Source organism: Saccopteryx leptura, chromosome 11 (assembly GCF_036850995.1).
Source record: "Saccopteryx leptura isolate mSacLep1 chromosome 11, mSacLep1_pri_phased_curated, whole genome shotgun sequence".
NCBI lineage: Eukaryota > Metazoa > Chordata > Mammalia > Chiroptera > Emballonuridae > Saccopteryx > Saccopteryx leptura.
The window spans coordinates 43245579-43260600 of record NC_089513.1 but is presented as its reverse complement, the minus strand read 5'-3'; the positions used below and the strand labels follow the sequence as shown (position 1 = coordinate 43260600).

The 15022-nt window shown below is 51.4% G+C and overlaps 1 protein-coding gene across 1 annotated transcript in view; it reads right to left on the bottom strand.

The window, feature by feature from the left end:
- Positions 1 to 397: 397 nt before the first annotated feature.
- Positions 398 to 15022, bottom strand: part of LOC136383380 (CDK5 and ABL1 enzyme substrate 1-like) — a 101283-nt gene continuing 86658 nt past the window's right edge. The window contains exons 8-10 of the mRNA XM_066353224.1: positions 4176 to 4282; positions 2736 to 2943; positions 398 to 955 (exon numbers count right to left, since the gene is read on the bottom strand). Of these exons, the coding sequence (XP_066209321.1) occupies positions 815 to 955; positions 2736 to 2943; positions 4176 to 4282 (456 nt within the window). The 3' untranslated portion in view covers positions 398 to 814. The remainder of the gene's footprint in view (positions 956 to 2735; positions 2944 to 4175; positions 4283 to 15022) is intronic.

Here is a 15022-nt window from a genome sequence, read left to right as displayed (position 1 = left end):
CAGAAAGGTCCAGGGTGCCACACTCCACACCTTTCCACGAGGCCCATCCAACACCGAGAACTTGTTTTCACCCCATGGGTGGTAGAAGTAACAGAAAGTGTCGTTTTCTAAGGGCAGAGGATGTCAGACAATCTGGTGCAGAGGGCGATCATTATCCAGAGATAATGTAGAAATAGCTGCGAAGGTCAGCCTGGCTCCTGCGCCCGGGCTGAGGTCTGCTCCCAGGGGGTGGCGCGGGTGCTGCAGGTCGAGGGCTGACGCGGTATCGCGGTATCATGGTACCGCGGTATCGCAGACACACACACTGTCACACTCACTCAGGCAAGCCCCAGGGGAAGTGCACTTCCAACAGCTGATACAAAATAGATTGATTGGCACGCTCTTTTGACACAGTGAGGGTATCTTTTGAAAGCTTTCCCTCAACTTTTGCAAACGGTTTTCTACTCTCTGCTTCAAAACTTCACACTCTTAGGTTGAAGCGGGTTTGGAGAGAAGGTTCTGGACCACGCTTGCAAAGTTCGTCTGTGCCCGGGAGGAAGACTGGGGTGGAGATGGCTAAGGACTCTCGCTCGTGGAGAGCTGGAGGGGCTTCTCGTCTTCGGCATAGGCCTCCCGTTCCCTTGCTGCGTAGTAAACAGCTCATCTCAGCTAGCCAGACCCAAGACTTCCCTGAAAAGTTTCTGGCACTGCTTCTACACGGAAACACATTGAGAGGGAAAAGTTTGGTAGGCTGAGTCTATTTTCGCATTTCCAGTAGTGAGTGCAGCTCCGCTGAGTCCAGAGGACGCGGCCCCCGGCCCTCAGGAGGCCTGTGCTAGGAGCTCTGGACCAGGCGTCTGTAATGGGGCATGACTTCATGCTCTGGCAGATGAAGGGCAAATTCCAAGGCCACTAACACCAGGAATTCAAAGGCAATCAGTTCTCGTCTATTCAGCCGGAACTTCTCTTCCAGTTTCTGCAACAGAAGTAAAGAAAACGAAAAGCATTTTAGCTTTAACATCAAAATCCTAGGATGCCTGGCTGGTGGTGGCACAGGGGGATAGAGTGCTGACCTGGGATGCTGAGGTTCAAAACCCCGAGGTCGCGGCTTGAGTTGGAAGATAGTGTTTAATGGATACAGAGTTTCAGTTTTGCAAGATGGATGGTGGTGATGGTTGCAAAACAATATGGATGTACTTAATACCCCTGAACTATAGACTTAAAAATAATTAAAATGGTAAATTAAAAAGAACAAAGCATACTTTTTCGTATGTGGGGAGTAGCTACACTAGCTCCCTTTCTGCTCTTCCTGTGCTACTGAAGACAGCTGCAGAGATAGTCACATGGAGCACTGTGGTAACCATGTGTTTTATTTTCTGTGTTCTGACGTCTGGACAGCTTGAGGCCTTGCTGACTCTGAAAGCATTGCCCCTCCCAGGGTCAGCCAAATCCTGGAGAAAGTGAACAGCTCCCCTGTGAGTACACTTCTTAAATGCAAACTAAGCAATTTAGAGCCCACACCCCAACCACCTTCTCTCCTGGCCCTTGCTCTCTGGGCTGAGCCATTATCCACCTGCCCTGATCACCCAGGGTCAGGTACCAGACACCCAGAGCAGCCTCTATTCCCCAGAGCCCACTGAGATTATTCAGTTTCCTACCCCTAAGCCTGCTTACCCTGCCGTGCCAATTCCTTCCTACAGAAACCACAAGAAAGGCTCCGGCCCAAGTTTCTCCCTCTCCCTCTGACCACTGACCAATCCTACTAATTCCCTATTCCCTGCATGACCCTCGTTGCATGGTGTGGCCCCTTATTATGAACTGAATGTTTGTGTCCCCTCAAATTCATATGTTGTCATCCTAACTTCCAATGTGATGTTACTAAGAAGTGGGATGTCTGAGAGGCGGTTAGGTTTCGAGGAGCTCATGAGGATAGAGTCCTTATGATGTGACTAATACACATACAAGAAAAAAAACCAAAGTGTGCCCTCTCCCTTTCTGCCACGTGAGGACACAGTGAGAAGCTGGCCATCTACAAGCCAGAAAGAGGGTCCTCATCAGCCTGACCTGTGGTGGCGCAGTGGATAAAGTGTCAACTTGGAACACAGAGGTCGCCAGTTCGAAACCCTGGGCTTACTTGATCAAGGCACATATGGGAGTTGATGCTTCTTGCTCCTCCCCCCATTCTCTCTCCCTCCCTTCCTCTCTCCTCTTTGAAATAAATAAATAAAATCTTTAAAAAAAAGAGGGTCCTCATCAGATACTGAAGTAGCTGGCACTTTGATCTTGGACTCCCAGCCTCCAGAACCGTGAGACATAAATGTCTATTGTTTAAGCCGCCCCATCTGCGGTATTTTGTTTTGGCAGTGTGAGCTAAGACACTCCTCCACTTGGGGGCTTACCCTCTCTCTTCAATGGCAACTGCCTCCTAATCTGTTGGCTTTCCCATACCCCAAATTTTCTACGAACACAGAGTCTTTTGAAACAGGCATTCATACACTCGCCTAAAGAGATCAGTGTTTCCTTACTTTGATGGGCCTCTCCTATAAAGAAAGGAGAAACCTATGCCTTCCTCCGGAGAGGAGGCAGCCAAGGCCACAGGAAACCAAGGTCTGTGGAGCCAACGTGTGCAGCGGATGCTCTGCGGGTCACACTGTCCACAGGCACCCTTGCCTTGCTATCACAGTGTTCTGAGGCTGTAAGAATAACACTGGACTGGAGCGTGTGCAACCTCAGCCATCAGGACATGGGCCACTTACATCAATTAGATGTTTGACTTCATGCTTTTTGAGGTCACTTCCGATTTTGGCGGCTAACAGCACACATGCTCCAGCACAGAGCTTCCGGTTCTGTTTGTTTAGCTTTCCCTTGAGGGCGAGCCTCTCAAAGTAGACAAAGGCCATGGCCACCGTGGGCTCCTCGAAGCCACAGTCCTCCTGAGCAAGCTTCCGCATTTCTCGCTTCAGACTGGAGAAAGACACGAAGGAGGGGAGTCTTATTAGAACTTGGAGTTTCAGGCACCCCAAACAATAAGACTACTTTGTCTAGAAAGCATTTCCTTTCTCATTCCCAGAAGGGTGTTATGGAATGAGATTACATCCCTATGAGTTGGAAAGTTACATAACGTGTGAGGAATAAACTTCTCTGTTGGTGAGGTTGTATAGAACGTGTCAACACAGGGCCCAGAGGTTCACACTGAACCTAGTGGATGGCTGAGGGTCTCTCTGGAAACCTGGAGAGCTGTCCCAGTGAAAGAGGGAAACTAAGAGGAACGACGGCCATTCCAGAGAGATGAATACAGAAATGTTAGGTACCTGGTGTCAGCTCTGCTGATGTCAGTTATGTCCACTCCTTACGTCAGGAGAAGGGTTAGGCTAAGAGCACAACAGCCAGCGTGCTTAGGAAAGCTGCCCAGCACGTGGACAAAGTGGGAATTCTTCATTTTCCTTACCTCTCTGGCTTGTCAAACCAAACATGTCAGAATCAAAGCAGTATTAAGATATTAAAACATGTGCACATCAATGGTGGCACATATTCCAACACTGTGTTGCTGTATATGCTCTAGCCCCGTTACACGCGTGCACGAGCGAGCGCGCGCACACACACATGCACACACACTCACACGTTGTGCTGTCCTGGTACACAGGTACCATAAGTCACTTTCTCTCCAGCCCAGTCAGGCCAGTCCTCTTGACCATTTGGCTGGCAGACATGAGTGACCACAAAGTTGATCCAACCAACTCTAGGGGCCGGATTCTGTTTTGGCTGCTTTGCTGACTGCTTACAGACAGGGCTTGGCTGTCACTTCTGGGCAGACAACTGTGGGTGAAGAGTTATCTCAAATCCATGACACCAACTCTTTTCTCTTGTTTTGTCTACATCTGAGAAGGCAGGGGACCCAGTTTCCTATTCTCGCTGAGTTTTTCATGACATAAGTCTTCCTGAACTGGTAAGCTGCTGAGTGTGAAATTGTTCTTTCACTGAAGGCACTTCCCCCAGATCCTTGTCAGCTCGTGTCAGGAGATCTGCCTTCCGCCTGCTTCTCTTGGCTCTCACAGAAAGGCAGCCAGCATCTCACAGGCCGCTGTTTGCTGACTGTGCCCATGTTTCACTTGAACCATCACACAGAGCATGAGTGTAATGCATGCTGGGAGTGGGGACTGAAGGGAAAGTTCAAGTGGTTGTCAATCCCCACATACCTCCTGATTTTGCTGAGTGTTAACCTAATGTGAGGAAACTTCTCCTTGAAGGTCTCGTTCATGTCCTTGTTGAGATCTGAGAGCTTCACGTAGTCGATTACTGTGGTCTATAACAGATCAGGCAACAAGGTCACTCCTTACAGTAAGGGTTCTGGGCAATAATTATGTACGCTTTATGGCCAGCTGATAACTTCCAGCACCACCACACAATGGGGAGCCCAGGTGAGCTCCACAACAAGCGTTCCGCCAAATCCAGAGCCTGAGCAAGGCTGTGGCCTCTGAAGGTCGAGGGAAACCAAGTCCCTGCTCTTAGAAGGAGCAGGTGACATTTAGAAACACTGGCCTTGCGATCATCAGGGGTCAGTGCTTGCAGGGAGGGGCGTCACCCTTTCAGCTCTGTGTTTCAGTCTGTCGTTCACATACTACAATTTGATTTGCACCAATCTGGGTGCAATCCACACTTGACCATCACAAGTCATCAGTCTGTGGGAGACTTATCTCATGACGCCAAACTTCAGGTTCCACACCGGTAAAACGGAAACACTAGTGGTGCCTCCTCCCTATGGCTATTTTGAGAGCCACACGAGAAGCACAGAGCTCTGTGTAGTGCTTGGCACATGGCAAGTCCTCAACCAACGCTGGCTCCTTCTCTGACTGTGGGGAAATACTGGATACGCAACACAGAACTTACCATCTTAGCCATTTCTAGGTGTACAGAGCAGTGGCATTAAGGACATTTACGCTGTTGTGCAACCACCTCCACCGTCCATCTCCAGAACTTTATCATCGTGCAAAACTGAAACTCCTCCCATTAAACAAGTCCCCGTTCCTCCCCTCAGCGCCTCCTGGTAGCCACCACTCTCCTTTCTGTCTCTACACTTCTGACTATTCTAGTACCTCAGACAAACGGGGTCCTGCAGTGTTTGTCCCGTAGTGACTGGCATAATGTCCTCAAGGCGCATCCACATTGCAGCATATGTCAGAACTTCCGTCCTTTGTAAGACTGAACAATATTTCATTGTATGTCTACAATGTTAGCTATTACTAATAGTCCCTTAAACCTTGAGTTTCCTCCTCTTCCCTTGTCCCTTTCTAAGTCTACCCTTCCTTGCTGACTAGCTTCCTCAAGCCCTTTCAGAGGACTCTGCTCTTCCCTGCTCCCTCTGCCTCACCCTGTCAACTCTGAATTACACACAGCCCCCCAAGCCCTTTCAGAGGACTCTGCTCTTCCCTGCTCCCTCTGCCTCACCCTGTCAACTCTGAATTACACACAGCCCCCCAAGCCCTTTCAGAGGACTCCGCTCTTCCTGCTCCCCTCTGCCTTACCCTGTCAACTCTGAATTAAACACAGCCCCCGGCTGGCTCCCCCAGGTTAGTATCATTTCTACTCCCTCGGAGTATACTTTCAAAAGGCTGTGACAATATGATGCCCTCTCCGCCTGGCTGTAGGTGATAAACGTCATCAGGGAAAGACAAAAAAAGGAGAAACCACAGATTCGGATGAGAAGGGCCGTTCCCATGGATGGCCATCATGGCCAACCTCTCTTCAGGAAGTGCCTGGTCTTTTCCCGAAGACATATCAAAGCTTTCCTCAACAGCTCAAACAAAAGTTGGGGGTTTTCTGGGAACGCCTCTGTTCAGCAGACCCGTGGACTTTGACATGATTTGTAACAAGCACAGAGAATGCCTTTGGCGTCAGTTAACAACCAAGAACAGGCAGACACCTGCACGTCCGAATTCACACTGATCCGAATGGCACCTTCTTTGCTTTTGGTGAATAAAGGCACCCAGCAATACTAACTCAAGTGATTCCACCACAGCTGTCCACAGCTTTCTCTAATCCTGAGCGGAAGGGGACGGTGGGTGTGACAGCGGGACCAATGCGCGCACAGGCACGCACACACGTGTGGAAGGGGACCTGTGGGTGCGACAGCGGGACCAGTGCGCGCACAGGCACGCACACACGTGTGGAAGGGGACCGGTGGGTGCGACAGCGGGACCAGTGCGCGCACAGGCACGCACACACGTGTGGAAGGGGACCGCTGGGTGCGACAGCGGGACCAGAGCGCGCACAGGCACGCACACACGTGTGGAAGGGGACCGGTGGGTGCGACAGCGGGACCAGTGCGCGCACAGGCACGCACACACGTGTGGAAGGGGACCGGTGGGTGCGACAGCGGGACCAGTGCGCGCACAGGCACGCACACACGTGTGGAAGGGGACCGGTGGGTGCGACAGCGGCACCAGTGCGCGCACAGGCACGCACACACGTGTGGAAGGGGACCGGTGGGTGCGACAGCGGGACCAGTGCGCGCACAGGCACGCACACACGTGGTGTGATGCGGCTCCGCTAGAGGGAGCAGGGCGCTCGGGACTTCACGGAGACCCCTTACTGCCGAGGTCCAGCAGAGTGGATGCCTCCGTCATCCTCCGAGATGGGCTTGCTTCTCTTTCTACTTTTCAAAATGGCCTTATTTCATCTCAAGCAAATATCTCCGCTGGCTGAACAGGACGGAAGAATTTTCATGCAGGAAACACCTAGCAGAACGGGGGACCGTATCAAACACGCTTACTTCAAGTGGGCCCACCTGCCAACCAGCCAATTCTTCTGCTTCCTAAGTACCCAGCACCTCTGCCCCTTTCTCCCACCCTCCCCACATCCAGGCACCCGGATTCCTAGAGACAGCCGCCTCCTGCTTTTCCTGTGCAGATGAAAGTCACGAGTTTGCAATGCTGTGAGAAAGCTCAAGCAAAGGTCATCAGCCTTTGTTGGGGGCCCCAAGCAGGGATATTCTGGGGGTGAGGGGGCGTGTCTGGATCCTCCCTGAGGAAACCATGGCTGTTCTGCTTTTTTCTGTCTTACATGTAGATACACTCAACGTTTCTCTTGAAAGAAGGCTCCCATTGCCAAAAAAATTCTTTGCAAATGCATACCAGCCGCCTCACCTGACAGATAAGGAGACCGAGGGTCAGAGAGGAGCAGAGGTTTGCCCGGGAACTAAGCGGGCTGAGGCAGGGCCAGCACTGGGATTCAGACCTCTCAGATCACACACCTACTGCCTTCCTGCTTTTCCGTTCTTAATCAGATTGAAAAGAGCAACAAACTGGCCCTGGTTGGCTGGCTCAGTGGACAGAGTGTCGGCCCAGCATGGGGATGTCCCAGATTTAATCTTTGGTCCAGGCACACATGAGAAGCAACCATCTGCTTCTCTTCCACTCCCTCTCCCCCTTCTCTCTCTTCTCTCCCAGCCAGTGGCTCAAATGTTTCGAGCATTGGCCTTGGGAGATGAGGATAGCTCAGTTGATCCAAGTATTGGCCTCAGGTGCTGAGGACAGCTTGACTGATTTGAGTATCTGCCCCGGATGGGGGTTGCCAGGTGGACCCCAGTTGGGGCACATGTGGGAGTCTGTCTATCGCCCCTTCTCTTAGTTACAAAAAAGAAAAGAACAACAGAGAGTAGGGTCTGGGTGGTGGTCAGAGGCTCCCACTCCAGCACATTGGTCAACTCTGAGAAAGTGGTTTAACTTCCTTGAGCCTCAGCTTTTTCTTCTCAGTACAAGGTAAGAGCACTTGATGGGGCTGTTTCATAAGTTTGTCTTGAAGATCAAACAGAATAGAATGTACCTAAAGGACACGGGAGGGTTTTATCGAGAGCATCACAGGGGAAGACAGCAGCAAACTGGGCGGCTCCAGGCCCACTGAGCCAGTGTCTCTGGCGGGGCCCTGCTATCAGCTCTGTGATGCTGCACAGGTGAATTTCATGTGAATCACATCCTCCTTGCTGATGAACAGCCACCCACTTCTGCAGGATCATCTCCCCTAAATCCGTGGTGGTCATGGGAACCTCCAGTGACCCCCCTTTATTATACACTATGGTTTGGATATCTGACCCCCTTCCAGGACACCTTCTGTACCTCCCGACTCCTTTGCAGCTAGGATTCCGAATACAACCCCACGCCTTCCTGTCTGACGCAGCAGCGTGAGAGGGCAGCACTGAAGCAGAGGCCATGCTCCCGTTGTTCCTGCTGCCAGGGGGGCTGTGGAAGAAGTCCCGGATTCTGCCGGTGCAGACCATAGCAGGGCAGGTTCCTGACTGCTAGCTGGAAGCACTACTTCCTCCGGAGCTGGGACTGGTGCAGCCCCCGGGAGCCTGGTTCTGTGGCACGGCGCTGGGATCATTCCTGAATTCCAACTAGGCAGTTTCTTCAGCCTCCCCAGTGATTCTGTGAGCTCCTTGGCATTCATATGTAACAAATCCCTTTCTTCTTAAATCAGCTACAGTGGATGCTGGACCATGACTGACACACATTGCTTTCTTCCATTGATGGCATTTACCACTGTCGTGACTATCCTATAGACCAGCTTCTAATTCCCAGAAAGGCACCAACGTCATGGTTCCCCACGGTACAAAGCCTTGCCCTGGGGCCCTCACATGCCACTCCTGACCGGTTTTTGCTTTCCATCGGCCCTGTGAGCACCAACAAGCCAGCTCAGTCTGCAGCCCTGGAGATGGGGCAAGGAGGGCTCAGGCCCAGCCCGGGGCCGTGCAGGAGACTCTTATTTCTACAAGGAGCGTCATCCTGACTCTTTGGGGTATGAAGCTGATGCCTACTTTTCCTGAGAGAGAAATGAGTGGACATGTCTATTTATTTCCAGACTGGACCCTAGAGGGGAGCACAGAGACATGGCCACATAACAGCATCGTTACAAGCAGGCACCACTGCTAGGGGTTGAATCGTGACCCCCCAAGAAAGATGGGTTGTGGTATGAAACCCCAAGTACTTCAGAACATAACCTTATTTAAAATAGGGCGTCTGCACATATAATTAGTTAAAATGAGGTCATACTAAAGTGGAGTGGGCCCCAATTCAGTGTGACTGGTGCCCTTATAAGAAGCACTGGGAGGAGGTGGCCCGTGAACAGACACACAGGAAGAGGAGAGCACTGTGGGGGGGGGGGGCAGAGATGCAGAGATGCAGCTCCAAGCCCCGGAGAGCCGGGCACTACCAGACGCTGGGAGAGCCAGGGAGCTCTTCAGACACACATTCTAGTCTCTGCTGTTATGGGAGTGAGGTAGATTGGCTTTTAGAGCAATAAAATCCCCTCAAGACTCAAGACGGTAATGAGAGGTTGGCAGTAAATTGTGGGTGTCAGTCTGAGTGCCAGGCTGGGGAGGATGCGACAGTTATCATATTAGCTTCCTGCAGCTGCTGTAACAAAGTGCCACAGCTGTGTGGTTTAGACAACAGAAATGACTGTTTCACAGTGCTGGACGCTAGAAGTATGACATCAAGGTGTCAGCAGAGCCACGTCCATCCTCTCTGAAACCCAAACAGAAAGCTTCCTGGCTCCTTCCCAGCGTCTGGCCATCCCCGGCATTCGTGAGCTTGGAGATCCCCGGGGAACTCAGGTGAACCCCTAGCAGGGGTGCCTGCCTGTAGCGGTGCTGCTACGTGGCCACGTTGTGCTCTGACAGCCCAGCTCTGCCCCAGGCAGTTGTTGGCCTTGGCCTTGGTCTGAGGGCACACTTTACATGTTTCTTCTTTCTCCGCCTCTTTGCTTGCTGAGACAGCTCTTTCCTCCACTCAAGCTTTCGTCTCCACTTCTCTGAGCTGCAGCTTTGTGGGGAAGATCCTGGACTCTGGCGCCTGACTCCCAGGTTTAAACCCTGCCTCTGCCATAAAAGAGCTGGACAGCCTAGTGTAAAATGCTCGAGTTCTCTGCCTCAGTCCCTTCACCTGGCTACTCCGTCATCTGCTCATGTCGATGACTGCAGGGCACCAGCTCTGCGGGGCTGCTCCAGACCCTGCTCTCACCCAGCAGCATGGGCACACTGAGTGACAGTCTGCTCCCAGCCCCTTGCTCAGATGGGTCTTGCACACACTCTGCACCTGGAGCCACTGCTGCACAGCAGCCCATATGGGCCAGACTCTGGGTACGGGAAGACTCATCATGAGCCAGGGCTATACCGCTTCAGGCAGATTCCAGATGGCAGCCCTTGCTGTCCTCAGCTCCAGTTCTAAGAAGCACTTTCTGGAATAGAGCAGCCAGGACTCCTCTGCATGGTCCTACCTGCCTTGAGAGGGCCTATGACGTCCTTTAGAAGCTGGACCTCCCCACTATCCGGGGAGACAGTCATGGGATCACCACGGGCGCCTAGCCACTCCCTCGTTCTGGCTTGAGAGAGAATGAATTAAAATGAGGCCAATGTGGGTTTTTTTTTCTAGATCTTCTCTCAGTCTAACTGTATAATTGATAAAGACTTGCAATGTCCAGAATTTACCAGTGCATTTATGTTACTGTCAATCAAACTGCTAATAAATAGGCTTGGTTCCTTCTTGGTGTGGGACAGAAGGAGTGACCGCTGTTTTCAATGCCACCCAATTCTGGGCCATGAGACCCACCAGGTAGAGGACTTGTAGTGGCCCCAGCAGTGGGGGACACGTGGTCGGGCGGCGTGATGGGCAGGCAGCTCCAGCCCGGCTTGCATTGTTGCAGAGGGCACCATTCTGAGCTTGGAGTGAGAGATCGCTCCCATGCATTTCCTCACAGCTGCCTGGCTGCAGGGAGGCTGCCTGTGCACAGCTGCAGACAGGCAGAGGGGAAGGCTGGCTGAGAGGAGATCACCAGATCGCGGAATGTCCAGGGAGACGCAAATCAGAACGGAGCCCGGCCGGTCTACTCACTGGAGGCAGAGTCAGGAAAGGAAGGACCAGTGGGGGGCTAACACCATGAATCCCCTCTGAGATAACAGGAACAGACGGTAAGGCCACAACTGTCTACCACATCTACTGCGGAGACACTGAGACATCACATCCTTGCTTTAAAAAACAAAGGCTTGACTTGTCATGAGAGTAGGGAGGGAGCCTCCACGGAACTGAACGTGGGCCCCAGCCCAGCCCATGGCTACAGTCTTGAAAATGAAGGCCTCTGGGTGGGGTGGGGCTGCAATGGGAGGGGGCGGGGCCAGCAGGGAGGGAACTGAGGCAGCGGGTGGGGGGGCTGGAGGTACAGAGGCCCTAATAACAGCACTGGAGAACAGTGGGGGGCCCAGAGCTGACAGGCTGCTGCTCTGATTTGAACAGAAACAACTAAAAGGTGCTTCTACCCTGGGGCCTGCTTGGTCTGTCCTTTCTTCCCCACCCTCCTGCCCTCCACATCTCCCTGGGAATTCTTATGAGCAGCTCTGAACAGGTGTGAGCTTGCTCTAGACTCTGCTACTATTCCCTGCAGGGTCAGAGGGGCCCCTGGGGGCAGGAACATTCCAAAGTAGTCTGGGTTCCAGCCCCAGGAGCCAGCAGGGAGTCCAGGGACACGTAGGCAGCCTCCCTAAGCCCCCACTTCCTTGCCTGCAGGACGGAAGAAGGCAGAACAGTGGTTTTTATTTTTTTAATTTTAATTTATTTATTTATTATTATTTTTTTGTATTTTTCTGAAGTTGGAAGCAGGGAGGCAGTCAGACAGACTCCTGCATGCGCCCAACCAGGATCCACCTGGCACACCCACCAGGGGGTGATGCTCTGCCCATCTGGGGTGTTGCTCTGTTGCAACCAGAGCCATTCTAGCGCCTGAGGCAGAGGCCACAGAGCCATCCTCAGCGCCTGGGCCAACTTTGCTCCAGTGGAGCCTCGGCTGCGGGAGGGGAAGAGAGAGACAGAGAGGAAGAAGAGGGGGAGGGGTGGAGAAGCAGATGGGTGCTTCTCCTGTGTGCCCTGGCTGGGAATCGAACCCAGGACTTCCGCACGCCAGGCCAACGCTCTACCACTGAGCCAACCAGCCAGGGCCTTAACTTTTATTTATTGACTTTAGCGAAGGTGGGGGGGAGAGAAAGAGAGACAGGAACATTGAGCTGTTCCTGTATGTGACCGGACCAGGGATTGAATGGGCAGCCTCTGTGCTTCAGGACGATGCTCTAATCAACCGAGCTATCTGGCCAGGGAAAGACAGTGATTTCTACAGCTCTCTCCAGCACCAAGAACCACTGTGCAACCAGAGCTAACCAGCTTTTGTCACACCTGTCACATCCATCGGTGCTCCGAGCTCAGCTGGGCACTGGGAAAACAGATGTTACATGCTTGCTAAGGTAATTAAGCAGAGCTGCGACCCTCAACTAAATCTATCCAACCACAAACAGCTGGGCATTTTGGCCATTCTATGCATTTAACCTTTTCCCTAAGAGGAGAGTAAATCACAAGGAGATGATGGGAGCAGGCAGTCAGCCCATGCAGGCAGGGCTGTGTTTGTTGCTATTGCTACCCATCGGATTCCAAATGCGGAATCCTGGACTTACTCTCCCTGCCCTCTCCTTAGGGAAGTTCTTCAGCTTTCTTCACTGAAATAAAACTGAGTAGAGAAACAAAGGAAAAACTGCCTTTGTTTCAGGTTTTTACACAACCATGTGCATTTAACAGCTGGTGCAAAAGCACATTCACAGTTTCAGATATTTGTCAATATTTACCTGGTGCTACAAAAACTTCTGGAGTCATCTCTCCACCCACCTGAGATGACACTGGATGTGGCCCCGAGGTCACACACACCCACATAGCATGTGGATGCACTTTTAAATGTATGCTTCTTAAGCAGTGGGCTCAGAGCATGAGCTGCTTAACTGTGTATAAAAGGTCAGGTTAAAATAAAAAAAAAATTATTCAAAATCTAAGACAAATGCATAGAAAGGGAGCAGCTGGTGCAACATCTTGGGTAAAATGTAAAGCTGATATTTCATTTTGTATTATTTTTACAAGGAAAAGATGGAAAAAAAACAAAACAAAACACTGCAATTTGTTTGCATGCGACAACACAGGTGACCATTAAGCTGTGAAGCCAGGCGCAGAAGACCCCATGGAGTAGGATTCCATTTTTATGACATGTTTAGAATAGATGAGTCTACCGAGACAGAAAGTAGATGTGTGGCTGCCTCGGGCTTATGGAGCAGGGGGCTGAGGGTACGGGGCTCCTTGGGGGGATGATGACAATGTCCTGAAACCAGCTCTGGTGACAACTGTGCACCTTTGTGGATATTCTAAAACCGGCTGAACTGTAGTCTTTAAAAAGGTGAATTGTATGATAGGTGAATTATATCCAATAAAGCTGTCACAACCCCTGCCCCGCCCCCAAGAAAATAACAAACAAACAGAAAACATCCACCATAATGCAAGAAGGCATTTGAGGCATTTTATCTTTAACACTTCACACCAAAGCATTTTATCTTTAACACTTCACACCTGTGCAGGTGCTGGGCCGATGGTCCCTGGGGCTGCAGAAGCCCCAGAGCCCTTGCGAGTCTCAGGAGGGCCCTCCCCTGGTGTGGCTGTAACTCTGTGTGACTTTTCTTAATGAGGGTCTCCTGAAGTGAGTGAGCTTCACACACCTTGAAATCTGAGGGCCCCGGAAGGAACCTTGCCAGGGAGGGCCCCGCGGGTCTCAAGCTGCTTCAGCCTCTCAATAACCCTCCCCTGCCGACAGGTCAGAACGTGCTTCTGTCGTCATGACAGCTTTCTGTGAGGATGAAGTAGGCAAGGAGAGCAGGCCGATCCCCCGCCACACGGAGGCCGAACTGTCCCCCTCCCACTGAGTCTCCTGTTACCCGCGGCCCAGCATCCCGCACCGTGCCGGACAGTTAAGCTCTAAGGCATATTCTCACAGCACTGGGGAAATGCGGGGTGGAAGGAAGGGTTTTCTACGGGTGCTCAGACTGTAACACTGAGCAAATCAAAGAGCAGGCACTTGATCTAGAGGTCAGTCCAAGAGGTGTCCTCTTGAGGTTTATATACCTACGGATATCATAAAGGTTGTTATTAGGGTTTCTTTCTGACCAAACAGTTCTAGAGAGATTTCTTCCTGAAAAAGGAAAAGGACCCAGAAATCCATTCAAATAATACTAACCTTGTTGGCATTAACTTAGTCACCCTTGCACTTACTTTCTCTTAATTGCTCTCCACACCCAGAAAGGGGGGAACCACTACTCTCTTCAGCTGCCAGGCTCTAGTGATAAATAACCACTCTCTAGTGGAAGCTGAATTACAAGCCAGGCGGCATCCAAAGCAGCAGGCGTCCGGCTCTGACACGCGGCCTCCGCCCTCCCTCGCCACGCTGAGAACCACCATCATTAGCTAGGGCCCTACAAGAACCTGCACGCAGCCCGGAGCTCCACACCCTTCCAGGCTGTGTGGTCACCTTCCAGAAACTCTAAGGCCCACAGGGGCTGCGACAACTTGGTTTCCACACCTGCCCCAGGAATTTTTTGCTGTTGTTCACACCGTCACCTTTGCCCTTCCACAGTGGATAACAGTGGGAGTGACCTGCAGGGAACAAAGTTAAAACACATGGTTGGAACTACGACTGCGGGGCCGGTCTTAAAGGGGCACCACTTAAACCACGTAAATAACAGGCTTCTTTCTGAGCCTCAAGGAAATGTTCTCCACCAGAGCCCTCCACTGAAAGGCATGTCCCATCCGTGGCAACAAGTGGCCCTTTTCTCATCTACATAGAACAAACCTGAATGAAAATATATATCGAACCACTTCCTGGCTGGTTAACATCACCTGTACTGACTCGGAAAGCCTGCGCCTAGGTATTTGCCTCAGAGAAATAAAAATATGTCCACAAAAAGACTTACACAAGAATGTTTACAGAAGCAATAGTCATCACACCTCTAAACTGGAAAGAGCCCTAATGTCCATCCACAGGACAAGGGACAGACAAACTATGGTGTACCCATACAAAGAAACCCTGCTTAGCAACTAAAAATAAACTTACTGATACTTGCTACGTAAGGAATCTCACAGATACTAAGTTGTGTGGAAGAAGACAGACCATATAATGAAGGAGTACACAGCCCACGATT